Source organism: Mirounga leonina, unplaced genomic scaffold (assembly GCF_011800145.1).
Source record: "Mirounga leonina isolate KUSES-001 unplaced genomic scaffold, KU_Mleo_1.0 Mir_154, whole genome shotgun sequence".
NCBI classification, from domain to species: domain Eukaryota; kingdom Metazoa; phylum Chordata; class Mammalia; order Carnivora; family Phocidae; genus Mirounga; species Mirounga leonina.
The window spans coordinates 60,176,303-60,203,211 of NW_023270389.1; the positions used below are offsets into that span (position 1 = coordinate 60,176,303).

Sequence of the window (26,909 nt, forward strand, 5' to 3'; positions counted from 1 at the left end):
AGCCCTCACACGATGGCCTATTTAGACGGAGGACACCTGCTGAGGCACAACGTCCACATCACTAAGTCCCCCAGCAACACAACAGTTGCCGGCTGGGATGTCGACTACCAGCACTGCTAAGCAATTTAAGTGATTTTAGGACTTCTTCCAGTAAAAATCTTTTTAGAAACAAAACAGACTAAGAGAATGCATGCTTTGTTTTAAAGCAAACTGTGCCAGCATCACATCATCGCCATGTGAAGAACACCTGGCAAAACAATTACTGGAAGGTTGGAAAGTAGATCCTATAGGTTCCACAGTTCGGTAAAAAAGCTTGGAAACCCTTTTTAAGGGGGGGGAAAAAAGAGTGCTCAGTCAGGCTTAAGAGATTAGTGAGAAGAACGTAATTTCATCTTTCATCACAAAGGTTCTAGAACTCTTCATTACAATCTTACGTGCTACACACGCTGCCTTCTAAATACCACAGGGGATGGGTGTTGCTGGACAATTTCCAAGAATAAGTATCGGGGTAAGTCTCCCATTTCTTAAGAACAGTCTTGATAGAGCACTGCTTACAGATGAGCTGAACTAGTGGGACTGTCTCTCCACGATCCTGTGATTTACCACGTGAGAGATGGCAAAACACCCCAAACAGTCCTACTTCCTCCATAATGGGGGTTGGTTGTGTTAAATCGTGCCTTTAGCTTCAGGTTTAGATCAATCTGGCCTGGGTCTCCCTAGAACTGCTTATTCAAAATCCCCTGTGGTTGTTTCAAGTGCATCCCTGCTGAAAACTCCTGGCACTGGTGCAGAGGTGATGAACAGGACTCACTTTCACGACACCCTCCTCTCTTCCCAAGTTCGGGCCTGCGCCCCGATCCTTCCGAATCCACATCCTAGAATTCCTAACCCACAGGCTGCAGCCCTTCAGTGATAACTGATCTAAGGTCAGGAGGTGTGTGTGTTATCGGCACATGGAGTATGTCTGCCCAATTTTTAAACCTGCCCTACTTCCTAACAGACAATGTATGCACACGCACACATGCGCACACATACTCACACCCCCAAGCTGCAGGGCAAGTGCTCAGTTAGCTCATGCCCCCAAATCACAGGAAAAGAAAAGATGTCTAAGTATATGACTTAGGAACAAGATAACTACTTTTTCATTACAGGGGAACTGAAAACAGCACCAGCCAACAAAATTAAAACTCTTTAAAAATTGATATGGCTCTTTTATAAAACAGATGAAGTAATAAACACACATACACAGAAATGAGATTTGACTATAATAAAGTCAATTAACATAAAAGAAAAATGAGTCCGTTTTCTTTGACTTTATACAATTTAATCACTTCATTTCACACTTTCCAAATTCACCTTGGACCCAGCACATCCTGGGGTTTTATATATCGACCAAGTTGCTCTGCTAGAGACATTCAAGTTCAGGAGCAGATTCCTTGCACACTCATTCATTTCTGTTTAAGAACAATAAGGAGTCTTTTTCATTTCTTTTATAGAACATAATTATTTTTATTACAAATTTATTTATATCACTTTGGACCCAGCATGTCCTTAGGTTTCACCCACTCATCAAACTGCTCTGCGGTGAGATAGCCAAGTTCAATAGCAGTCGCCTTTAAGGTTGATCCATTTTTATGTGCTGTCTTAGCAATCTTTGCCGCCTTGTCATACCCTGAAGAAAAAATAAAAACGCAGTGCAGGAGTTTGTAGTGAAATCTGGTTTTCTAAAGCAAAAGGTAATCTTTTACTCAACTGAGGCTACTGATCTCTTAAGTAACATTTTTAATCTTAAAAACATTTAACAGGGGCACCTGGGTGGCTCAGTCAGTTAAGCCTTCAAATCTTGATTTCAGCTCAGATCATGATCTCAGGGTTGTGAGACTGAGCCCCGTGTCGGCTCTACATTCAGTGCAGAGTCTGCTTAAGATTCTCTCTCTCCCTCTGCCCCATCCCCATTTGCACTAAATAAATAAAATCTTTAAAGAAAAAAATTAGCAGTGATTATCTTGAGAGCTGTCATTTCTGATACAGAATAAGACCTTTACTTTTCTTAAATGATACAGACTTAAACATACCTCACTTTCTACAACAGATTTGTTCCTATGGGCAGTTGGCCACTTCAATTGTCTTTGGGTTCCCCTGTGTAGCTCTCTGGCTAAATGCTAACGCACAATAGTTTTTATTTATTTATTTATTTATTTATTTTTTAAGAATTTATTTATTTATTTGACAGAGAGAGAGAGAGAGAGAGAGACAGCATGAGAGGGAACACAAGCAGGGGGAGTGGGAGAGGGAGAAGCAGGCTTCCCGCTGAGCAGGGAGCCCGATGTGGGGCTCGATCCCAGGATCCTGAGATCATGACCTGAGCCGAAGGCAGATGCTTAACGACTGAGCCACCCAGGTGCCCCTGTACAATAGTTTTTAAAAGATCAAAAGCATTATTACCCCATCTCAATACTACACCGCAGAATAACTCCTATTTTCACAGGGGGAAGAACAAGAAAACAATATAGCACCAAGACATGAAAACATACTTCTGAGTAGCAGACACATGTGTTGTTTCTCGAAACATGTTTAACTGGAAGCAATCATTCTACGAAAGCATAAGCAGCTAAGTGCTGCAGTGCCCCAGCAAACAGCACCCCTGTGCAGGAGCTGTGGGGCCTGGCTCTGAGGCAAGGTGAGGGAGGGGGCCCCGGGGAGGGCCGCACCTGCCAACTGCGTCACTTCACAGTACCCTGACCTCTTCCCAGAGGTCGCAAGGATACAGGGGAAGTTTTAGCACAGATCTGTTCTTGTACCAAAGGCCACAGGTATGCTGTTTGCCTCAGTTATTTGCCTCTGGAATTAACAGAGGTAAGGGCAGGGACAGCTTTGCAAGTTGTCTTAACATAACCAAAAAAAAGGTCAGAAGGCAAAAGCAATAAAGTACATAAAAGGACATCTATGTGGCTCAGTCAGTTAAGCGTCTGCCTTTGGCTCAGGTCATGATTCCCTGCTTCTCCATCTCCCTTTGCCCCTCCTCCCTGCTTGTTCTCTCTCTCTCTCTCTCTCTCAAGTAAATAAAATCTTAAAGAAAAAAGAACAAAGAAAAATGAAACCAACAAAGGAGGAAAAAACCCCAAATGCCCCCAGATCAGAGGACTGTGGTCAAAGGGACAAAAGCCTTGAGGCAACAGGACCGTCAACCAGGCAAGATGTTACGTGTCAGCATGTAACCATTAACCATCTATGAAACACATTATGGGCAATTTTAGTACTCACCCGAACTCGTGAATGCGAAGCATGTTGAAAAGGGCATTTACTGATCAGAGTAACTTTGAGAAAGAATTTTCGTCAAATGATCAGGGTCAGTATTAGGTACTGTGTACTCTTACACTGAGGACGTTAGAGTCTAACCCTTACGCTAACCATTCAGCTCTACTCTCTGGGTCCCACAGATACCTGTCACCAGCCAGCCTGCTCCACAACAAGCTGGCAGAGAACCCATGACAAGCGGCTACAAGCTCACACTACAGAAGCAAGGTCTGGTTTGCCCACTTATCCTTGCATGGCCTTCACCTCACAGAAAACGGATTCCAAGAAAGACTAGCCAATCATTCAGCGTTAGGAGCACTTCTAACTTAAGTGTTCTGACATACAGATGTGAGGGAACATTTCTCACATAAGCCTTTGGGTTCCCCTGAGTAACTCCCTCGCTGAATGCTAAAGTACAATAGTTTTTAAAGGATCAAAATATTATTACCAATCTCCATACTACAGCACAGAATAGGCTATAACCATAGCTACCTCTCTCTCAGAGCTACCTGAAGCAGTCAAATGAGCTCTAACTTTATAAAACTGAAATTACCGCTTGATGTGAAGCCAACAGAAGATCTGCTTTGAAAATCCAGGATTATAGAAGAATATTTTAAACAGCAACCATATCATGCTAATGACTGTATCATAACTTGTTATAAAATAGAAAATCAAAGAATATGTTAACAACCTCAGCTCGGCAGTAAGAAGGTGGGAAACGGCTTTCAAGGCACCATAACATAATGCAGTGAAGGCCTCAAAACCTGCAAGCTGAAACTGTATCTTTAGTGAGGATCACTATGATCAGTCCACAATCCAAGTCCAGATGTTTGAATTTACACAATATTTATAATTCTGAAAAAGGCTTGCAATATAAGAGTCATGGTTTTAGATAAAATATTTACATTTCCCCCACTTTCCCTATAAGCAATGAATACTACCCTTCCTCTTTTGTTCTTATTGGTAACTTCCCATTTCTGAATTGAATAAAACAACAAAATCAAAGTGTATTAGAGCATCTAGAGAAGGCAGAAAAATGAATTCATCCCACACTGCTAATCGGGCAGTGCCACCTAGTGACGCTGCCAACTGAGGGGACCCTTCCCAAGTAGTCTGCACAGAATGTTGAGCATCTCAATACCATTATGATTTATTTAAGTTTGAACTTTTAAATTTACCACATTTCAAATAAAATGAAGCATCACTGACAGCATATTAATATAGAAACAGTGTCTTTCAACACAATTTCGAGTATTTTATGAGATTTTACCAAACAATGCCCAAAAGGAATTTGCTGTCCACCTCGATCCAACAATCTCTTAAAAATATTTTTGCTTTTTAATTCTGTAGTCAAAATGACATTATTACTCCTTAAACCTTACCTATATGAGGATTAAGAGCTGTCACCAACATTAGGGATTCATTCATCAGCTTGTTGATCCTCTCTGTGTTGGCCTGGATTCCCACGACGCAGTTTTCTGTGAAGGAAACGGCCGCGTCCCCCAGCAGCCGGGCTGAGTGTAACACATTTTTGATCTGTGACAGGAGGGGTGAAGGGGAAAGGGGGAGAGAGAGAAAGAGAAGGGCTTATTGAGCCTAACTTTTCTGCCCAATAATAGATATTATGTGCTGGTTTATAAATGAATACGTAATTTGATAAACATGTAGCTCTCCTACGACTTGTAAAGCACTATACCCACAGAAAGAAATTATGAACATCTGAGGACACTGAAATCTAAAAGACATAAAAGCCATAAATACAAACAACTGGAACCCAAGAGACCCTGTACTGTGAAGAACACAGGTATGAAATGTTAGCACAGAGAGAAATTAATTCAGTTGCAGGACTATCGGTGAAGTCCTATTTGATGGAGGGGACTTAGATAACCAGAGTTGGAAAAAGAATCTTCTGGAAGAGAAGTAAAGATGTGGCAGTTAGAAAGTTCAGCTTGTCTGAGGCAGTCAGTGCAGTGAGGGCTTTCCAGGTCTTAATGGTCACCACGTTTTTAATGCTTAAAACAAATATTCCTCAGACCCTTTAAAATAATCTTTCACACAGTATTTAAAACGAACATAAAATCAGTTTGCTTTAGCATTTTTTTTCCTTTTTGGTAACATTTCCAATATGTGTAAAGATATATCCGCATCCTACTCTCTTTTGGTCTAAAACCTCAGGGTCTGAAAACTACAGTCCCAACAATGGACTCCAGTAGAAGGCTCAGAACTTCAAGGTTTGATTTGTACTAATTACTTTAATATAAGGAAATGTTGGGGCACCTGGGTGGCTCAGTTGGTTAAGCGTCTGCCTTCGGCTCAGGTCATGATCCCAGGGTCCTGGGATCAAGTCCCGAATCGGGCTCCCTGCTCAGCAGGGAGCCTGCTTCTCCCTCTCCCTCTGCCCTACCCCCTGCTTGTGCTCTCGCTCTCGATCTCGCTATCTCAAATAAATAAAATCTTAAAAAAAATATAAGGCAAATGTTGATTACCATGATGTATTTTCTATAAAAGACAAAAAATAGATTTTTGTTTTTAAAATAAAAAGATTAGCAAGACATGTGTTGCACACCTACATTTGCCAGGCAGCTGGTATTAACTGTTTGGAATCTGACATGCAAGCAAAAGCTTAGATGTCTGAGTTCTGCTTTGGCCCGTCTTTTATTTTTCATGAGACTGTACATTCCGTGAGGGCAAAAAATTATGTCTTGCTTATTGTTCTATCACTAGTACCCAGTACAGTGCCTGATATAGGTTTGACAAATACACTGAATAAATATTCTTAATATTTGTCATGTGCATGTCCTTATCAAATTAAAACCAGACTTTACACAGAGGCTTCTTAGAGGTAATAAACCTCTAATATATTTTAGATGTAACAATTTACACAAATAAAGGACTCCAAAGGATGACAGCTCTATTTTCTGAAGCTGAGAAAACTGGACGAAAGATCAAGATGATGCCACCTTGATCCATCTTCATGAAGATGAGGGTAAAGAACAGATTTTAGACACGAATGTTTTCCAGGTATGTGGAAAAGGGAAACCAGATGAAGGAGAGCCAGAGAGGGACAGGGAAGAGCATGGGAGGAGGGTGCTGAAGAAGCCAAGGAGAAGTGTTTCAAGGCCAAGGTCAGATGTTAGCAAGTGTACGGGCCTGCAGGGGTTCCAAATGACCAGGAGAATAATCCAAGGACAAGTCGGGGGCGGAAGCCGGCAGTGGTGAATTTGCCTGAAAGTGAACGCAGGTTATCCTTCTAAGACGGCAGAATTTGAAGGAAGAAGAGAGAAGCAATGTGAGCAGGAGACAGGGTTGAGGGAAGGCTCGCGGAGACTGGACTTATTTCGAGGCACCGGCGTCCCCCTCACTGGGTGAGGGACAAGGAGGTAACCCACACCCTGTTTCCAGACTTTTTCTTCCTATTAAATAAAGCAAACCATCAACTTACTTGAGCTAAAAGTCACCTAATTAAATATTCAGGCTTAATCTTCTAACATTAACATATGCTTGACTTCCAATTGCTACTCACATCATCCCAGTACCTAACATAAAATCTCTAAGAACCTTCCTGAAGGAAAACACGAGACAATTAGCTTCAAGTCAAACAACGTGGAAGACTGGGCCTCCAGCTTACCATCATTGGCTTGAACACATTCAGCTCGAAATGGCCGTTGCTGCCCCCAACGGTGACGGCGACGTGGTTGCCCATGACCTGGGCGGCGACCATGCTCAGCGCCTCACACTGGGTCGGGTTCACCTTGCCTTCAAGAGAGCCGCCGAGGAAAGAGTCCACGTCAAACATGCTGGTGGCCTCAGGTGTCAGTCAAGATTAGGTAGTACGTTAATTAACGAAGAAAAGAAAGGAGTCCGACTTCCTTCAGTAAAGCAAGTCCCCAACTGTCAGGGCTGATACAATGAAGCAAACCAAACAAAGAGCGAGGGCCGGGTGACCACAAACTGCGAACCACTCATTCAGCGGCTCCCGCCACATGAAATACGGCCCTCCCCATCGCCACGGCTTCCGTTCATCGTGGACGTAGGTGTGAAGCCAGGCACTAAGCACGCCATGGTGGGTGATGCAGCCCCTGGCCTCCAGGCTCTGGGGAGAGAGCTGGTAATTACAGCACACGGGGTGGGGGTGGGGGGTGTAAATCCAGAGAAGCCAGCTGCCACGGGAACACTCGTAAAAAGGGCGCCTCGCTGACACTTAGGAGAGTTCTCAGAGGAAGCGCACATTAAGCTGGAATTCTCCTCGTCCTAAGTCCACCAACCCTGGGAGCACCCCTCTGACGAGCTCAAGTTTGAACCAGACACCCCAGATTCCTCTGACCAGTACAAGGCAACACACTGGAAAGGTTATTTCCGTACCTGTGAATCTAGGTTCCTCTTTCCTCGGCAATCCCCTTGAATTTGCAGTCAACTGAACTCACATCATTTTTCAACGTGAACTATTTTAAAATCAGGTCCCTTCTCATTCTATACACATGCTCAGATTTAAAAGAATCTATAGTCAGCTCTTTCTTTTTCACTATTAAAAGTCCCCTTGTCAGTTTCAGTCGAACCTAGAGAGGCCTTTCTTTATGAGTCTTGATCCTGTCACCTGGCGTACTGCTGTGTCCTTATCCACTGATGTGATCCGCAAGTACTCCCTGCCTTCACCCTCAGTCACCAGTGAAGTGGTGAAGGGGCAGAGCCCTTCAGCCTGCTACCGAGACATGCCTCCAGTCTGAAGTCAACTCTTTAGTGTCACTTAAGTGTCACTGTTCACCCACTACATTCGTCTAACAGGGCTACCCACCCGTCCCCGCGGGATTCAGTGAATGTCACAGGAGTCTGTCAAATGACTCGCTAGAATCCAGCCACTATCTGTGTCACTTCCCTTATCTGACAACACAAAACCCAAAGCAAAAAATGAAATAACAGGCAGCTGGAAGAATTCGTTTCTATTCAACCCAGGCTGATCACTTTAACAGCTCATTTCAGAATTCTTCTGGCTTGGGATAATGAAAGATGGAACTCACACATTCTCTCATGTAGGAATCAAAACACACGTGCCAACTAATTCTCTTTTCCTATACTGTTGGGTGACGTTCCCAATTCTGATCACAGGTGGCCCGCAGACCTCCTGAAATGAGCACACCACACACGTCCCTGGCCACGTTTGGGATCATGCTGAACACAAGGAGACACGCTCTGTTCATGAGAGTGCCCGGGTTCTTGTCAAATTCCAGAGCTAATATTTCCCAGCTCTGTCCTTACCTGGCATGATACTGCTTCCTGGTTCATTTTCAGGCAAGATCAGCTCTCCCAGACCTGAGCGGGGACCAGACCCCAGAAAGCGAATGTCGTTTGCGATCTTCATCAGACTGCAGGCGGTGGTGTTCATGGCGCCGCTGAGTTCAACCAGAGCATCGTGCGCAGCCAGAGCTTCAAATTTATTTGGAGCTGTGACAAAAGGCAAGCCTGAAGAAAAAAAATAACTCTATGAGCTAACAGGTAGAATTAAATGTTTTTTTCTAATATCAGCAAGTTAAACAGAACGTTCCAGGATATGAAAAGCAAAAACAGAAGAAAAATTTTACTTCAAGAAAAAATGCTTATCTTCCGATTCAAGCTTTGTCTACGTTTAAGTCCTGAACCAGTAGGAAGAACCTGGTGATACTAGTGTGTTTAAAGATAAAGAAACAAGGACAATAAATGCACTGAAAGAAAAAACACTATTCTTCTGCGAACATGAGTATGATGCCTGACTACTTTTGAGTAAGGAGGAAAAGTAGCTAAAGTTCACTTTATTCCACACTCCTTTTCCAGTACAATTTTTCCCCATCTTAGGCTGTTCTAGTCCCTCCTTTAGTCAGGACCCCACAGATCCCCTGAGAGAGCAGGGGGCCAAAAGAAGTTAGACATTTTCACTCAATGTCGCCCATGTTCAAAATTTTAAAGATCACATATGCTAATCCCTATATCCAGTACTTCTCAATTAATACTTGACTGAAAAACAAATCTCTGCTAGAGAGCGGTAATGAGCATTATCTAATTATGTCTGCCCTTTCTGCTAGTTACATCTGTATCTTAAGAAGAGTTTTCTGGAGATGACAATTCGGCTGTAATAATAGTTATTATCGAGAACACAGCACTCTACTAAAGATTCAAAAAGGTCATTAACTCAGAGAAGTATGATATAGGGAAAAAAGAAATTAAGCCTGTCAGTATCTCAACATATCTACCATTGAAAGGAATATGTCTCAACCATTCACTGATTTTGCCTGCTTTGAAAATGGGCATTCAAAACAGCTTTAAAGGGAAAACAACTGAATATCACCATGATAGTAAATAAGCCAGCACTGACAGATTTTAATTGCATACTGTATGACTCATAGATGGGAAACTTAAAAGGTAAAAGGATTAATACGGCAACTTCTGAAACAGACATAAAACACGTTTGATGGGAAAACATTATTTTTAACATTAAATTCACAAGAATTCAAAGCAGAAACATCTAGAAAATATAGACCAGTGTAACAAAAATGAGTCTGAATTCATACCAGCGCTGACCTGTGAGTGCAGCCACTTTGGCGGCAACCTTCTCTGCAAAGCCAATTCTAGTATTCAAGCCCGTGCCGACAGCGGTGCCTCCGGCTGCAAGCTCATAGATCCTTGGCATGGTGGCTCTTATTCTCGTCATCGCATACTTCACTTGTTGAACATAACCACTAAATTCCTGGAAAGAGAAGGGAATTAAGGTGAGAACATGTGAGTTCCTAACAGCTTACAAGTGACTCTGACTGTGTTAAACAGAAGTTCTTTTAAATATGTTTCAGGTACTAAACTGTGAGCTACCAAGCGGAATGTGAACCATTTTAATTCATACGATGAACGAAGTATAAGGAAGAAGTAGGATTTAATAAACCTATAAGGTGGGACGATGCCACAGAGGATAACATGCAGACTGTTTATACTCTCTTAATAGAAAGCAAAGAAAAACAACACAGGAAATAAGCTTTAAAAAAGAATGACTTTAGTACATTAAATTATTGGTTTGCTCGAAGGTGGTTTTTGTGTGTGTGTGTGTGTGTGTATCCCAGACAACTTTGAGAAAGAAGAAAAACCCAGAATCCTCTCCCAAGACAAATGCAAACACAGATATTTTCTCCACACAATTTCAGTTTAAAAACCTAACAGAGAACAGAAGGGATGCTTTAAAGTATTCAAGAAGCTCAACAGCTCACTGAAGAGCACAAGAAGGTAACCGGCCAGAGCAAGACTACAGCTTCAAGATGCAAGTTAATTCTGCTGTTAATGTCCCACTGGTTCCCAGAATTTGACACATTTTACAAAAGGGAGAAACATAATTTTTTGTGTGAACACAGCAGGGCCCCTTTTAAGAATTATGCAGGGACAGAAGGTGTAAGCCAGAACTCAACTGAACAAGCCAGAATATATGGTTACACTACAGCTATCTTTTTCCTGCCTAAAAACACTGAAAAATCATGAATACTTTTAATTAGTATTAGGATATCTTACTGTTTTAAAGAAAACATTTTAGAAGATAGAACTCCTTTCAGGCAGACCTGATTCATCTAATCTAATGTCACTACTACATACACCAGCTGGATTCATTTAAAAAGTTTCCTTTTATTGGGGAAAACCTGCATAAACTCAAAAGACAATTCCAATAAAGGCAAGTGTAGGTGCTCTGGTAAGGTGAAGTTGAACAGAAAACGGTTTCTGATGTAATTGGTAGAATGATGACTACACAGGAGGCTGTCATGGCCCAAAGAGTCGTTAGCACGGTGGGTGGTTTTCCAACAGGTGACACACACAACAAGAAAAACATTAGAAACCAGAGGGACACTCAAAGGTTTCAGACACACACTGCTCCTCTGTAGAAACCATGCCAGGCGCTAAGAACATGATGCAAAGAGAAGAGCCTTCAGAGACAACTGAATTTAGGGAGCTCACTTCACTCCCAGCACCTGTATTCCAATGAATCATTTTGTTTTCCTCATTCTTCCATAATGAAATTAAGCTAAGCAATCAAGCTTCTTGCAGCGTTCATCTGAACAAAACTACAAATGAGAATCTTTTCAAGGAAGCAGCACTCGCTCACCTCGCCATCACCTGATACCCCTAATTTGTGCAAGTCCTACCTCCCAAACTACAGGAGAGTTTTACTATCAAAAACTATTGCCTGATGTTGACTCCTTTCATGTCCTTCGTGGTGCATGCTATTAGACATTCTTTGAGGCACTGATCAAGAAACATAAATACTTTCTGGTATTTTGGGGAAGAGAGTAATACCTCTCTCCCATGTGGCCCAATACAATCTTAGAGGCAGATATGCCTTGCTTAATCAACTTAAAAGTAATTTTTATAGAGCCTACTAATCCAGAGTAAGAGAAAAAGGGAGGCAGGATAATGATCTTGATGATGACGAGACAATGACGACAGCTAACGCCAGTATGTGTTCATTACTACGTGTTGACAGAGTTCTAAGCCCTTTACATGAACCAATTCTAACCTCCCAACTGGGTTAGGATACAGATGCTATTTTCCTCATTTGAAAGCTCAGAAAACTGAGGCACAGAAAAGCTCACTAATTTTCCCAAGGTCCCGAAGCTTGTATGCAGCAAAGCTAACCTCTCAACCCGAGCCAACTGCCCCGAGACTGGCTCACGGTCCGCATGCTGTGCTCTTCCCCTCAGAAGGTGTCAATAAAACTCCTGACGGGTTAATGCAGAATAATCTCTGCCACTGAACCGAACTGTTACAACCTGGCCTTCTAAACTAGTGCGATTTAGAGGGTAATATGTTGGCCATTTGTACCAATCCCCAAACTGAGTCCCATCCAGACACATTCCTCTACCTGCCCGAGGGTGAGAGGAACAGCATCCTGTGTGTGAGTACGCCCAATTTTGATGATATGGGCAAACTCTTTAGATTTTGCATCGAGAGCATCATGCAGCTTCTGGAGTCCGGGCAGGAGCACCTCATGGACTTCCACAGCAGCAGCGATGTGCATTGCCGTGGGAAATGTGTCGTTCGAGCTCTGTTGGAAAATTTACACAAAATGGTAAAATGTTAAATCAGAAGCAACAAAAAACACACCTGAATGTCTCCACTAAAAATCTCACTAAATGATTATTCAACACTCATGTCTTTAATGCTCCATGACATCGATGTGTGGCAAGCCACAGGTCACTTAAGGTCAAAGCAGCAGCAGCTGGGTTTAATGAACTCAGGACTGTAGCCTGTACGCCACCTGCTCTTATGTACTATTATCACATCTGCTAGTAAATGACAGCACAACATCAAGTAGGTAAAGATAGCAGTAATACTGGCAGATATCTACAGTTATACAGTACAGTCTTTTATTAAACTTGAGTATAATTCTTGTCAGGTAGTTCATCACTTTAAAAACAGGAAAACCAAGCTCTCAAAGAAATGATGTGACTTGCCAAAACATTTAGGAACTGGCAGAACTGGGGCCTAAGCAGGAAGTCCAAACTCCATGCTCTGTTTTCAACTGGAAACCCCATACTTCTAAATTCTTGTGCTATTTAAAAACGATGTATTGTTTTTGTAACTTTGTACTATGGAAAACATCAAACCATTTACAAAAGTAGAATGAATGGTATAAGGAACACTCATGTACCTATAACCTAAATTCACAGTGCACACCAATCCTGCTTCCATGTAGCTCCACCCCACTCCTCCGCCCGACTGTTCACACTGGATGACTCTCACATAGATTTCAGACTGCAGTATACATACAAGAGAAGTTTATATTTCAATGCAAGTAATAAGTTTGCAAAATCCTTCCTACAGTAAACTTATGTGAAAAAGCTTCCCCATTAATACGTAAAAACATGTTAAGTTACATCTAGCATGGGATCTTGATTTCTAAATATTTTCCAGTTAAGATCCTCCAAGAGTTCCCTGGAAAAATGGGTGCTGACAAGGGCTGGGGCAGGGAAACTACATGATGAGACTGGGGCACCTGGTGGTAGAAGAAAGTAAAGAACTGCTTTATAAAAGAAAAAAAGTGTGGGGGAAGGATGAGGATACATCCAAAGAACACAGGAGCCAACAGAGAGGGCTCCCAAAGCCAGAACAATCCGAGCAACAACATAAATAATAACAGTATTGGATTAGAACCCTAGAATAGAATAAATATTCAAGAATCCACGTTGATATACATAAACAAATGAAGAAGTGTTGGGGTAGAGAGAAGAGGAACAGATCTTCTTTACAGGAAAGTTCCAATTAATACAAGTAGAAGGAATGAGTGGAGTACAAAATAACCACTAAGACATCACAGTCATAACTGCTACAGGCAAGATCCACTAATGAATGATAACCTTCATGGACAAGTTTAAGGAGAAAGAGGGTATTTGCACATCCTCAAAATTACCTATTAATTCTGTGTTGATTTTAACATATGACCAAAAATTCCTTGATATGTCTCCCTTTAGAAAGTGAAGTTTAAGTGCAGTGCCCGAGTATAGTTAGGCCTCCGCAGCTCACTTCTAACAGGGAATGGAAGGTGGAAAAGCCCACCCCCCTAACCAAGGGGTCGAAGTTCACATCACCAGTCCCAAGTTCTGGTGCTATCATGTACCCCAGCCATGATGCAGTAAGAGGAGCCCTTCACTTCTGAACAGTCTTCCCAAAATCCAGAGTCTCCAAACCCAAACTGAGGGATGTTCCACAAAATACCTAACTGCTTTCAAAAGTGTCAAGGTGACAAAAGACAGCTGTCAGTGACTGGAGGAGACTAAGGGAACACAGTGACTACTTAATGCAATGTAGCGTGGATGGTATCTTGGAAGAAAAAAGATATTGGTAGAAAACTAGGGGCATCCTAATAAAGTCTGTCTAATTAAGGGTACTGTATACCAATGTTAATTTCATGGTGTGATAAATGTACCAGGGTCATGAAAAATGTTTAACACTATGGGAAGCTGGGAGAACAGTATACAGGAACTCTGTGTGAAATATCTTTGTAACTCTTTTATAATTCTAAAATTATTTAAAAATAAAGTGTTTTTAAAAAACAAACCAAACAATACAAATACACATACATACTAAATTCAGGTGTCCTAATAGGGATTTTTATGAAGTTTAAGACATAGACCCAAGATTCCTAGAAGAAGTAAGAACATGTAAGAAGTCCTTTCTACTAAAGAATATAAGCCAAATGAACCTTCCCTGTCAAAAAGCTAATGCCTATTTTACAAGCATAACCTCAGGTATTCTTTTCAATTTATAACAAACAAAAGGTCATATACTGACCTGGCTTTTATTAACATGATCATTGGGATGCACGGGTTTCTTACTACCAAGTTCACCTCCGAGCATTTCAATTGCTCTATTGCTAATGACTTCATTTACATTCATATTTGTCTGGGTTCCTGATCCAGTCTGCCAGACCACAAGAGGAAAGTGATCATTTAATTTACCTTCGGCTACCTGCAGAAAAAAAAAAGTTTAAAAAATGAATCTTTAAAAATAAGAAACAGTCGATATCCATTTAGCTACTGTGATCAACTATGATTAAGGAGTCACCTATCAAGTGCTATTATAAAGACGCTCACTTTCCTCATATGCTAAATGATTTATTGATGGTGCCACACAGCCCGTGGTTGTCCGGTGACTCCAAGCTTCTGCAGCATCCATGTTCCAACCATCGCTACTTTACAAAGTGAAAGGTTACCTACCCTGAAAGATACAACAATTTCATGGGTTGCGTGTGAAAACTGAATCAAAGCCATCTTTCTTCTGTATTTCCAACTGCCTCCTCTAATGATACCCAGATAGGGCCACCTGTTAAGGCCGGCACACGTGTTTTTAGATACGTTTACTGTGGCATCTGCGGGAATATCCCCCAGATGTTACAGCTGCAGTCAGCATGATAATGAACGAGTTCCCTGAAAGTGAGTCTACTAATAGCTACTTCACCGCACACATGTCCAATGAGTCGCAACTGCCAAGAGTACAGACAGACACAGTCCAGACTTGTCCCTGTTTCTGTGATATAATCTTATGTGTTTGTGAATTATAAGCTTTCTAACAGAATAGGTGCTTAACTTCATCTTCTACAATGATTTTAGCTTAAAAAAAATCAGTACACACCTTAGAAAAGTATCACCTTAAGCAATTACTCCATTTTAAAGTAAAATTTTTTCCTGGTTATATAATAGATGTTCAGTGTGGGACATTTTGAGAAGTGAGAAGTAAGTTACGATAGCCCAACCCCTCAGACACAGTGACTCTTGGCATTCTGGCTTCTCCCTTCAGGCTTGCCCCAAGCAATGCGGGTGCATATTTGCACACAGAAAAACACGTTTTCTGTTCATATTTTCCAAACACAATTAGGATCATAAAATACACACATTTTGATACCTCCCAACCCCATACTTCCTATACGGTAGGTTCTATCGTAGGACATTCTTAAGAAACGAATTTTCTATGGCTCTACTATATAATTTATGTAAGCATGTGTTATGGTTGGGTACGGTCTAATGTGTTATTATAAAAAGTACTGCAATGAGCAACATTGTAAATACAGGTTTTTAACCATTATCTCTGACTACTTCCTTAAGACTATGTAAGTGAATTAGTGAAATTACATTCTCCATACATATCATCAAATAACCGACTAGTTTTAAAAGGAATCATTTATACATAAAATAAAAAATCATATATAAGTTTAACAGTATCTCTTCAAGTTTTCTTTAAACTGTAAAAATTAAAAGGAAAAGTCAAGAGATTTAAAAATAAAAGGTATGGGGTGCCTGAGTGGGGCAGTTGGTTAAGTGTCTGACTTTTGGTTTCAGCTCAGGTTGTGATCTCAGGGTTATGAGATTGAGCCCCGCATCAGGCTTCAGGTGGAATCGACTTGAGACTCTCTCTCCTTCTGTCCTTCCCCCCCCCCACTCTCTCTCTCTTTCTAAAATAAATAAATAAATCTTTAAAAAAATAAATAAAAAATAAAAAAATAAAAGGTATAGCATCATCCAGAAACTTTTGCCATAATATTTTAAGCGCCATATTAATATCCTCACCAAACAAGAATGCTGCCGCCCTACCTTGAAATTCATTAACTTAGGAATTCAGTGACACTTTTCCCTGCCAGAGCCCGACATCATCTAGTGGAGACGTGGGTCTGAATCCACTGAGTAAACAGCACACTTATCACCTCCTACCTCATCTGCTGCCTTCATTATGGCCTCAGCAATCTTTGAATCAAGACCATAATCCTGGTTTACTTCAGCAGCTGCTCGCTTCAAGATGCCAAAAGCTTTAATAACTGGGATCTAAAATTAATCAGAAAAATATCTCAAAATTGCAAGTTGCATTAAGCATAAAAATTTAAGATTATTATTTTATGCAAGTGCAAAATCTGTACAAAAAACACTAAAGTAAGTAATGCTACAGTAACACTAAGATTACAGATAGCTATGTAATGAACCAAGACTCATCATGTATCTGTTTAGGGAACCAAACAAAAGCAAATAAGTTGACTCTTTTAATACATGTGTGTGTCTGCCCTCCCCCCCCAAACACACACACATACTCACACAATGTACCACTTTTTTATGATACATTATAATGGACATGTGTTTATTTCATATATATAGAAACAAATGGCACTCATTTCACCAGCAAGCACCATTATTTTCCCTTACTGGATTTCATGCCACATTATAATTTTTCCTAATATTTAACTGCCAATAATTTTGAAACAACCATACTAAATCGGTATCATTTCACCCCAAAGCCAAAAAGCAAGTTATTCTAGTTAGTCAATGAATGAGGCTTTGACACTCCTTAAGTCACTGGAATGTCCCTCAGAATATTTCTTTAAACCCAGGGTGCTACATACACATTTGGGGCTGATGGCTTCTGATGCATCTAACCTGATTTCAAACGCTTTCAGTTCGCAGATCTTTTCACTCCCTGCTCTGAATCACCTCACCAAATTTAAAGGGATGAGATTCAGCAACTTTTGATGACACTTCAATGAAGTGGTATCTGGTTTTTGTAAGACGAGAGAATCCTGTATTCTTGCCAAAATTAATAATGCAGATTGTAGTCTGGATCCCACACGAGGTTTGAAGGGGGAAAGTGTGCAAGGGAGGAAGGAAGGGTGGGGAAAAAACGAGTACAGGAGAAGCTACAGTCCTCAAGGAGAATCAAGGTGGAAAAACAAAGCAAAGGAAGGAATAGGACATGTTAATAAACCTGGGTCGAAGAGAGGACATGCTGAGGGTCAAACAGAAAAGGAAATAACAAGAGAACATCTATGTTTTGAACTCTAAGAAACTAGAATTAAAACATTCTGGGGTGCCTGGGTGGCTCAGTTGGTTAAGCGACTGCCTTTGGCTCAGGTCATGATCCTGGAGTCCCGGGATCGAGTCCCACGTCGGGCTCCCTGCTCAGCAGGGAATCTGCCTCTCTCTCTGACCCTCCCCACTCTCATGCTCTCTATCTCATTCTCTCTCTCAAATAAATAAATAAAATCTTTAAAACAAAACAAAACAAAACATTCTGAAGTGTTTTACCAAATGAGATAGAAACAAATGGCACATAGCATTAGAAACTTAAAATCTTTAAACATGACAAGGATGGGAATTTAAATTTGGACAGGGGCACATTGCAGCGGTGGCTTAAACCACTGCCAGACTCATAACCGACGGCCCCTGCTCTTGCCGTCCCAGAGCAGTGACTGACCCTGGTGTCTACAGACTCAGAAAATGAAGAGGGTCACAGCACAGTTTCACTGACTACAATTGCAACAAAACGGTAAAATGTCACTGGGGAAAAAAGAAGGGTCTCATTATTCTTAATTTACTCACATCAGAAGTTCATAATCTTTTTTGGTTTTGTTTTCCTTTGGACCTCAGGTACCCTTGCTGCCGAAGCAGGACCATTAAAATTGAGCTATGCTTACTCCTACCAATAGTGCTTAGCGCGGACCTCCTTAGTCCCAGGAGTTGAACTAGATGAGGACATTTTAGGATCAGCTGCTACCCTTTGTCACCTAACCATGTCGTCTGACCCTAGTTTACCTCAGCACCAAGCTGACCGTCGGTGGCAATGACAAAAAGATGTTCTTCAAAGAGTCAGCTGCCTGTTGTAAAACTGTATTAAGTCTGTCAAGATTCGATTGTAAAGGCTTAGGAATGGGCTAAGATTTGGAAGTTAAAATGACTGTAAGATAAAAAGTATATTTAGAAGACAGCTATTAAACAGTGTCTTCCCGGATGAAGCCTGGCTACTTCTAGGCTCCTAGCCCATCCTGCACCCTGGCACTGACTAGTGTTCATACTGCAGCTGGGCTCCAGCAGCATCTGTAAGCTATCCACCAATTCTTTTCATTCTCTGACATCTCGGAAGCCAAGATGCATCATCATATAATCAATGGCAGGCACAACTCTGACAGCCTTTTTCTTTCTTAGTGCTACATACTGGTGCATCTTTTAACTGAGGTCATCTTAGATTTAATGAAATATGGCAGAAAGTTTTCTAATCCTTCAATCATTCATGTGGCCTTGCACAGATACTTATGCATTATCTATTATAAGGCAGATATGGTGAAGAATAATTTTTTATGTATTTGTGTATACTTTTCTGGAAACTAAAACCAAGATAGAAAGTATTATATTAAAGAAAAATCTGTTTTAAGTCAGTTTTAAAAAATCAGTCTTAAATCAGTGTAAAAAACTAAGTATTAAAACTAAAAATGTTTAAACTAAAATTCTAGTAAAAATCTGAAAAAACCCAGCAAAAATAAAAAGACAAATCACTGGGCGCCTGGGTGGCTCAGGCGGTTAAGCATCCAACTCCTGATTTCAGCTCAGGTCTTGATCTCAGGGTCTAGGTTCAAGCCCCGCATTGGGCTCCACACTGGGCATGGAGCCTAATTAAGGAAAAAAAAAAAAAAAAAAAGACAAATCACTTAGTTCTATCAAATAAAGCCCTAAAATACTCAAACTCACAGCTCAAAGTAACAGTACTAAACTTCAAAAAGTTCTTTGATATTTTAAAGAGAAACATGCTATTACTCACAAAGCCAATTCCATAATAACTTATTTTAACTCTGTAAAATATTTATTTATAAAATAAAGTGACTCATTTGAATAACGCCAACACTTCCATAAAACCACTTACTGGCATGCGTTCTGTCACACCTCCAATCTTAAAATTCATTGTAGATCTCACAGTCTGGGCGCCATAATACTTATCATTTGGGACCTTGAGTTCACCAAAGGTGTCAAACTCTATCCTAAAGGAATTTTGGCTTGCCTAAAGAGAAAAGATAAGACACTGTTATAGCTTGAAAAGAAACTGAGCATCAAAACAACAATATCCTATTAGCTGGAAGGGGAAAGAATCTTTAATAAGTACTACAAAGACAAAAAGTCCCACTGGATTCTCATTCCACTCTCCAGTTCTTTTCTTGACAAACTTCTGTCAATTTTTTTTTTTTGAGTATAGTTGACATGCACAATGTTACACTAGTTTCAGGTATATAACATGGTGACTCAACAATTCTAGGTCATGCTATGTTTGCCACAGTGTAGCTACCACCTGTCACCATACATTATTACCACACCATCCACTATATTGCTTATGCTGTACCTTCTACCCCATGACTTACTTCATTCCATATTTGGAAGCCTGGACCTCCCACTCCCCTTCACCCATTTTGCCCATCTCCTCCTCCCCTCCCCCCCGGCAATCAGTTTGTTCTATGTATTTATGGGTCTGCTTCTGCTTTGTTTATTCATTTGTTTTGATTTTTAAATTCCACATATAAATGAAATCATAGGGTATTCGTCTTTCTCTGACTTATTTCACCTAGCACGATACCCCTCTAGGTCCGTCCATGTCATCGCAAATGGCAAGATCTCATCTTTTTTATGGCTTAGTAATATTCCATCACAAATATATACCACACCTTCTTTACCCATTGGGCTGCTTCCATAATTTGGCTGTTGTAAATAATGCTGCAATAAACATGAGGGTGCATCTATCTTTTTGAATGAATGTTTTCGCTTTCTTTGGGTAAATATCCAGTAATAGAATTACTGAATCATATGGTATCTCTAATTTTTTCAGGAACCTCCATACTGTTTCTCCCCAGTGGCTGCACCAGTTTGCATTCCCACCAACAGCACAAGAGGGTTCCTTTTTCTCTATACCCTCACAAACACTTGTTATTTCTTATCTTTTTGATTCTAGTCATTCTGACAGGTGGAAGGTGATATATAATTGTGGTTTTTTGTTCCTTGACAAATAGTGATGTTGAGCACCCTTTCATGCCTCTGTTGGCCACCTGTACATCTTCTTTGGAAAAATGTCTATTGAGGTCCTCTGCTCATTTTTCAATCAGATTATTTGTTGTTGTTGTTGTTGTTTTGGTGTTGAGTTGTATAAGTTCTCTATTTGGATTTAACCCCTTATCAGATATCATTTGCAAATAATGCAGATGTTGAAGACAGACTGTAGAATTCACACACTATGCAGAAGATAAAGGAAAGCCTCTGCAGTAAAAATAGTACTCTTTTCCAATTCAGGAGTATACCTCTTATTGGTCAAGGTTTAGCCAATTCAGTGTACTTGGGTTAATCTCTATTTCACTGGGAACTTTAGAAAATGGTCTAAGAATGATACTTTAAAATTTGTAAATATTAGATATCTAAGCAGAGCTTCACCATGGTCTACAAATACTAAGTAAGAGCCACAGCACGGTGTGATATAAACAGCCCAGGCTTTGCAGTCACAGTCCCCCCCACTTAGTAGCTGTGTCACCTTCAGCAAGTCAGTTTTTCTCATCTATAAATTAAATGTAGAGATAAGGGAGGATGGGCTAGGTCAGTTCTCAAGCTTTTCAGGGCAATGGAACCCTTTGAGGATATGAAGAAAGCTATGGATCTTTTCTCTAGAAAAATGAACACAAATACATATATGAAAAACCTTACATATGATTTTAGGGAGTTTATATCTTGAAGCCAACCCACCACCCAGAATAAGAACCCATGATCCCAAGTCCCTTTTCTACCAAGGTTTCTACCAAGTACCTCAACTTCTGCTAATAAAAAAGTTAACAACTGCTCAACAAATATTTTAGAATACTATAAAAAAAGATTTACTGTAAAACACTAAGAAGTTGGAATTTACATGGGATAATTTATATCAAGGAGACATCAGAAAGTTACTCAGAGCTTTAATTAATGTGAATTATGAAATAAACATGGTCAGATGATTCAAAAGATTTAAAAATCCCTAGCCGAGTAATCCTGTTTTAGTAAATAGTCCTCCGAAAAATTTAATTTGTGGTTATCTTCTGGGACCAGACAGACTTACAAAACCCTTTATATGTTACAAAGCCTTTTGGATTGCAGAAATAGAAAAGTATCATCGTATCTAGGTAGAAATACAGTAGTGTTATCAATGAGGTACATTTTTTTCTATGTCTAGAAGTCTGCAGAGGACTGGCCTAAGCCAACAAGTAGCAACAGCTAATAAAAATAATCACACCTCAGCATTTACTGTGCTAATGTAGCAAATTCTGTCCAAGTATCACCTTCCTTGACTTTCACAACCACTCTAGGAGATTTTATTATTACCATCTCCACCTCAGAGGAAACACTGGGGCTTGGAGAGATTAATCTCAGGGATCACCCACTTAGCGAGAAGAAGGGCCTGAAACCCCCAAACCTTGGACTGTCAAAACCCGAAAGCTGTTTAGATTACTACTTCCAAAAGCCAAGAAACGGAGGGAGTAACTTCAGATTGGCCACAACCAGCCCTTGAGTTATACCCCTAACCCTGGAGAATAAAAGGAGGTGAGGATGTGTAGTTAGATTTTTCTCTAGCAGGGCTTGGTTACACTTGACACCACGAAACACCCGCTTGCTTCCTACCCTATAGATCAAAAGCACCTGGGGTTTTCTATCTCAAATGCACAAATAAAAATATGTTGCATTATGATCTTTGTTTTAGATAGCCTAAGGAAATATCCACATATGTTAAAGTAGACTTTGGCCCAGTAACACCAGCAAGCGTAGCAGTGACACGGGACACATAAGCTACATTTTCTTCCTCTCATCACCTCGTTACATGACAGCAACACCATGCCAGCTCCAAAGGGAGGTCAGTTTCCATCAGTCACTCGAGGAATCAGGTTCAGCTCCTTGGATTTACATCATCGCTTTCTGTGTTCAAAATTATTAATTTTTCATCATAAAACAGCAATAACTTTGTCCCCTAAGTAACTGGTTTCTATGGTAAAACTCAGATCCATTCAAAGTTACTTGAAAAGATCTAGATGAATGTATTTTACTATATTCTTCAGCATAAACCTGAACAATTTTTTAATTCCAAATCAAGAAACAACAACCTCAATCAAATTCTAGGAGCTTGACAGTGATCATTAAAATGTGCAGAAGTCAACTGTGGCTGAAATCACAATGTCAGCAAAAAATTAAAAAAATATGCTTACTGTCCCTATAATAAAAATCAACATCCCAAATTTGCAACAATAAACATTGTTCGCAGCAGCTTAGGTAGCTAATAACAAACTGTTGCAAGAAGCCAAAGTTATCTCTTTATTTGAACCCCAGGAAATCTACAGGTCACATAAATTTGTAAAATAGAAACTGAAAGGATGCTGTAAAATACTTTGCAAGGCACCAGGAATTAGAAAAAACTATCTGTCAGAGAAGGCTATGTTTATGCGGGGTCAGCATCTATTAGAGAAGCTTATATATATATATATATATATATATATAAAGAGAGAGAGAGAGAGAAAGAGAGAGAGAGGGAGGAACTATGAACCAGGTAACTTTGCCAATCTCTTCATTCTTCTCAAAAACCTACAGAAGCCAAATTTCTTTAAGTGTTCTTTACAGTAACCCCCAGAAAAGATCTTTATACAGTGATCTGGTACTACATAAACACATGCATATATGCACACAAGGCTGAAACAAAAACTTCACAAAACAGCAGGAAAATTTTTTCTTCTATGCCATTCTATTCTGTCAAAATAATAATAATAATGTTGGTAACTACCCACTACATTGATTTCACCCTCCACTAATGAGTCCACCTAAGGTCTGAAAAGCACTCGTGTTGTTTTCAAGATTTTCCACATTATCTTGTACATTATCTCTTCCCAGTGGCTTGGGCAAGAAAAGGAGGAATGCTCATCCTGAATTAATGAGAAAATGATCAGTGCTTTTGATGAAAAATGAAGCGATGAATGGCATCTCTTAAATACATGTTTTTAATTCATACAACATAATCCACTATTACAAAAAACTAGTGTTTCTGAAAACCGTGCCTTCACATGCCATAATTCAGAAAGAGTTTCTAGCAGAAGACAGTTTATCACTTCAAGGTAACGCCATGGTTTAAGTTTAACTGGCCAGGCACGGGGCAGGCACAAAGTGCAATCTGCCACGGGTTCCTGTGAGATCCGTGTTCATTTCAAATCACCTCCCCTTCTGGAGAAGCATGAAGGGTAATGGTCATGTTCACTGTAGTCTTATTGTCATTACGCCCTAGAAATACAAAGTACTATTGTAGGCAGCTGCTAACCCCAGGAACCTCCGAAATTAATGAGGTGTTCTCAAAATCTGAATGCCAGTCTAAACCTGAAAGGTCAAAAATATGGGCCTTGAGCCTCTAAGATGTTCCCACGTACATTCATGTGTAAGATAACCATTAACTAAACCATGAAATCTCCTAAAGAAACAAAATGCCTTTCAGATTCTGTTTAAAGTGGGTTAAAAGAGTATTTCAGTATTCAAGAAAATCCAAATCATTTCTCATGTAAAAGGACTATCCAAAGATATAAAAATCCACTATTTGACTTCATTGTGTTCGGGTTTTCGGTTTCTTTCTGAAAAAGTCTGTCTGGTCTTAAAATGTGGGTACTAAGGAGGGCATGTGTTGTGATGAGCACTGGGTGTTATACGCAACTAATGAATCACTGAACACTACATCAAAAACTAATGATGTACTACACAGTGGCTAACTGAACATAATAATAAAAAAGATTTCTCAAATTCATAAACTTCTGCTTCCTTCCAAAAAAAAAAAATGTAGGGTTACCAAGTCTTGCAATACTGGCAAATACATAATAAATGTTTTTTTAAGATTTTTTATTTATTTATTTGACCGAGAGATAGAAGCACTAGTAGGAAGAGAGGCAGGCAGAGGGAGAAGCAGGCTTCCCGCTGAGCAGGGAGCCCGATTCGGGGCTTGATCCTAGGACCCTGCGATCATGACCTGAGCTGAAGGCAGCCGCTTAACTGACTGAGTCACCCAGGCGCCCCTACATAATAAATGTTTTATTGATATTACATTGCAATACAGAAGATATTATCTATGTTTCCAGACTTTACAGCCATTCTGCAGATCATTAAAGAAATAAAGAAAAGTGACTTTAAAAGATGTACGGCTTCCCTATCCACCATGCTAGCAAAGCAGTATCATAGCTGTTCTCCATTAGACATTCTTACTCTCACTGCACTATTTCTCCTGGGTAGTTTTTATCACATGGTAACTAACTGCGCATCATTTCTTTGCTTATTTAATCTCCCCTGCTAGTCTCTAAACTCTATGCCTGTAATGACTGTCTTTTTTTCATAGGGCCCAATACATAGCAGGCATTCAATAAATACATTATCTTCCTACTGGATAAACATTCGTGTTCTTTTAGATAAAAGGTAACTTAGGGCATTTAGGGTTATGTAAATTCTCAACAGTAGCAGTAATAAAAACTCCATAAAATCAACACAAAGCTTTTGGAATGGAGCTTAAAGGGCAAGAGATATATTTAGAATTAGGGGGGAGAATCTATCTTCATTTGATCTTAGCTATCATTACAACACTAAAAGCAAGGCAGTGCTATTTTTTGAACATTTAAAGCAGGACAGATTCAGTTCTCCAGTCTCTGAGTCCCTTTTACAAAACACTAAATTAGTAAAAACTACATAAATTTTTAAAAGGCTCTAAAATGCATTAAAATTATTAGAGCAGGGGGTGCCTGGGTGGCTCAGATGGTTAAGCGTCTGCCTTCGGCTCAGGTCATGATCCCAGAGTCCTGGGATCGAGTCCCGCATCGGGCTCCCTGCTCAGCGGGGAGCCTGCCCCCCTCTCTCTCTCTGTCTCTTATGAATAAAAAAAAAAAATCTTAAAAAAAAAAAATTATTAGAGCAGGGAGTTGCAGGAACATAAAGCACCCCCGATTTTGTAGTTTCAAGCATAGTAATGCCATGAAATTACCTTCACGTTTATAGTTCAGAAAATATCTTGGGCCTTTGAATTACGCTAGATGGAGGCACTAATTTAATGAGCACTCACTATTTCCCAAACACAAAGTACTTTCACATGGGCAATCTTGCTGGGTACCTGCTCTTATTTCCATTTTACATGCAGAAACCGAGGCACAAAGACAAGTTGCCCCAAACTCCAACTCTGAGTAGCAGCCTAGGATGTGAAACCACATCTGACTGCAAAGCTCATACTACAGCACAGTGGACTGTGCAGAACTGTTAACTCTTCCTAAACTACATTTATTTTCCAAACTTTTCCTAACAATACACGTGTGCATAAGTGTTTATAATGCTCGTTAAAGCCCAAATTACTGAAGGTGCTACTCTAAAGAGCAAAAGACTTGAACCTGGACCTTGTTAAGTTCCTTAGGTCTTTCTGAATAAAAAGTACTGACTTAGCTACAGTTAGATCTTATCCAATCTCCCCTAACATACTTCAGGACACTGTCCCTCTCCACGAGTTTCAAGTTTTACAAAAGTGGGGGAAACCACAGTCAGCCTAACAAACGAAATAGGCAATTTTCATGAAAAGCAAAATCTTTTAAGTTCCTGAGAACCTTCAACCCCACCTGGAGGCCTGAAAGCAGATCGCCACACAGCGGTGATAAGAAGCCACAGGTCAGAGGCGACCATCAGCAGCCGGCCTGCTAAGGGGCAGGGGCGGCAGCGGCCCTCGCCCCGCCTCCCAGCCCGGCACAGTCCCCAGGGCAGCGGCCAGGGTGGGGGCCTCCGCACCGGCAGGAGCGCAGCAGTAACCGCCGCCGGGGCGCCCCCCACACCCCACCCGCCCGGGAACGCCCGAGGGAGCCCCGCAGGACCCTCGCCGCCGGATGCCGCCCCTGCCCCAGCGCTCACTCGGGGCGCAGGCGGCACGGCGAGGCCCGGAAGCCAGCCACGCGGGCACGCAGCCCACGCCGGGCTCTGCCGGGACGCCCCGGGAATCCCTCTCGCCTGCCCGGCCGGCGAGCGGAGGGCTGAAGGTCACCGCTGGAAGGCCGGGACTCGGACGGCCCGCGCTCACCATTCGGGCGAAGTTCGGGGGCCGCAGTGGGAGGACGGCCGCCGCTCTGAGGCCGGGAGCTGCGGCTGAGCCTGGAGGCCGCACGAGGAGACGCGAGCGCGCGAGGAGCCGGACGGCGCGATACATGGTACGACGGGAGCCTGGGTAGAATTTGGGGGTGGTTGAGGCCACGCCTCCGCGAGAGCTGTCAGAACCCGTCCCGCCCACGACGCCTCACTCTTGTCCAATCAGCAGCCCCAAGCCCA

General features: G+C 41.1%; 1 protein-coding gene across 1 annotated transcript; it reads right to left on the bottom strand.

Annotated features, from left to right (window-relative positions):
• Positions 1 to 912: 912 nt before the first annotated feature.
• On the bottom strand, positions 913 to 26,842 carry FH (fumarate hydratase). Its single transcript, XM_035010935.1, has 10 exons — positions 26,665 to 26,842; positions 19,468 to 19,602; positions 16,500 to 16,610; positions 14,587 to 14,763; positions 12,158 to 12,340; positions 9,847 to 10,012; positions 8,551 to 8,754; positions 6,926 to 7,053; positions 4,680 to 4,833; positions 913 to 1,672 (listed from the first exon to the last, which is right to left on the bottom strand). The coding sequence occupies exons 1-10, from the start codon at positions 26,788 to 26,790 to the stop codon at positions 1,530 to 1,532; spliced, it is 1,527 nt and encodes a 508-aa protein (XP_034866826.1). The 5' UTR covers positions 26,791 to 26,842; the 3' UTR covers positions 913 to 1,529.
• Positions 26,843 to 26,909: the final 67 nt, after the last annotated feature.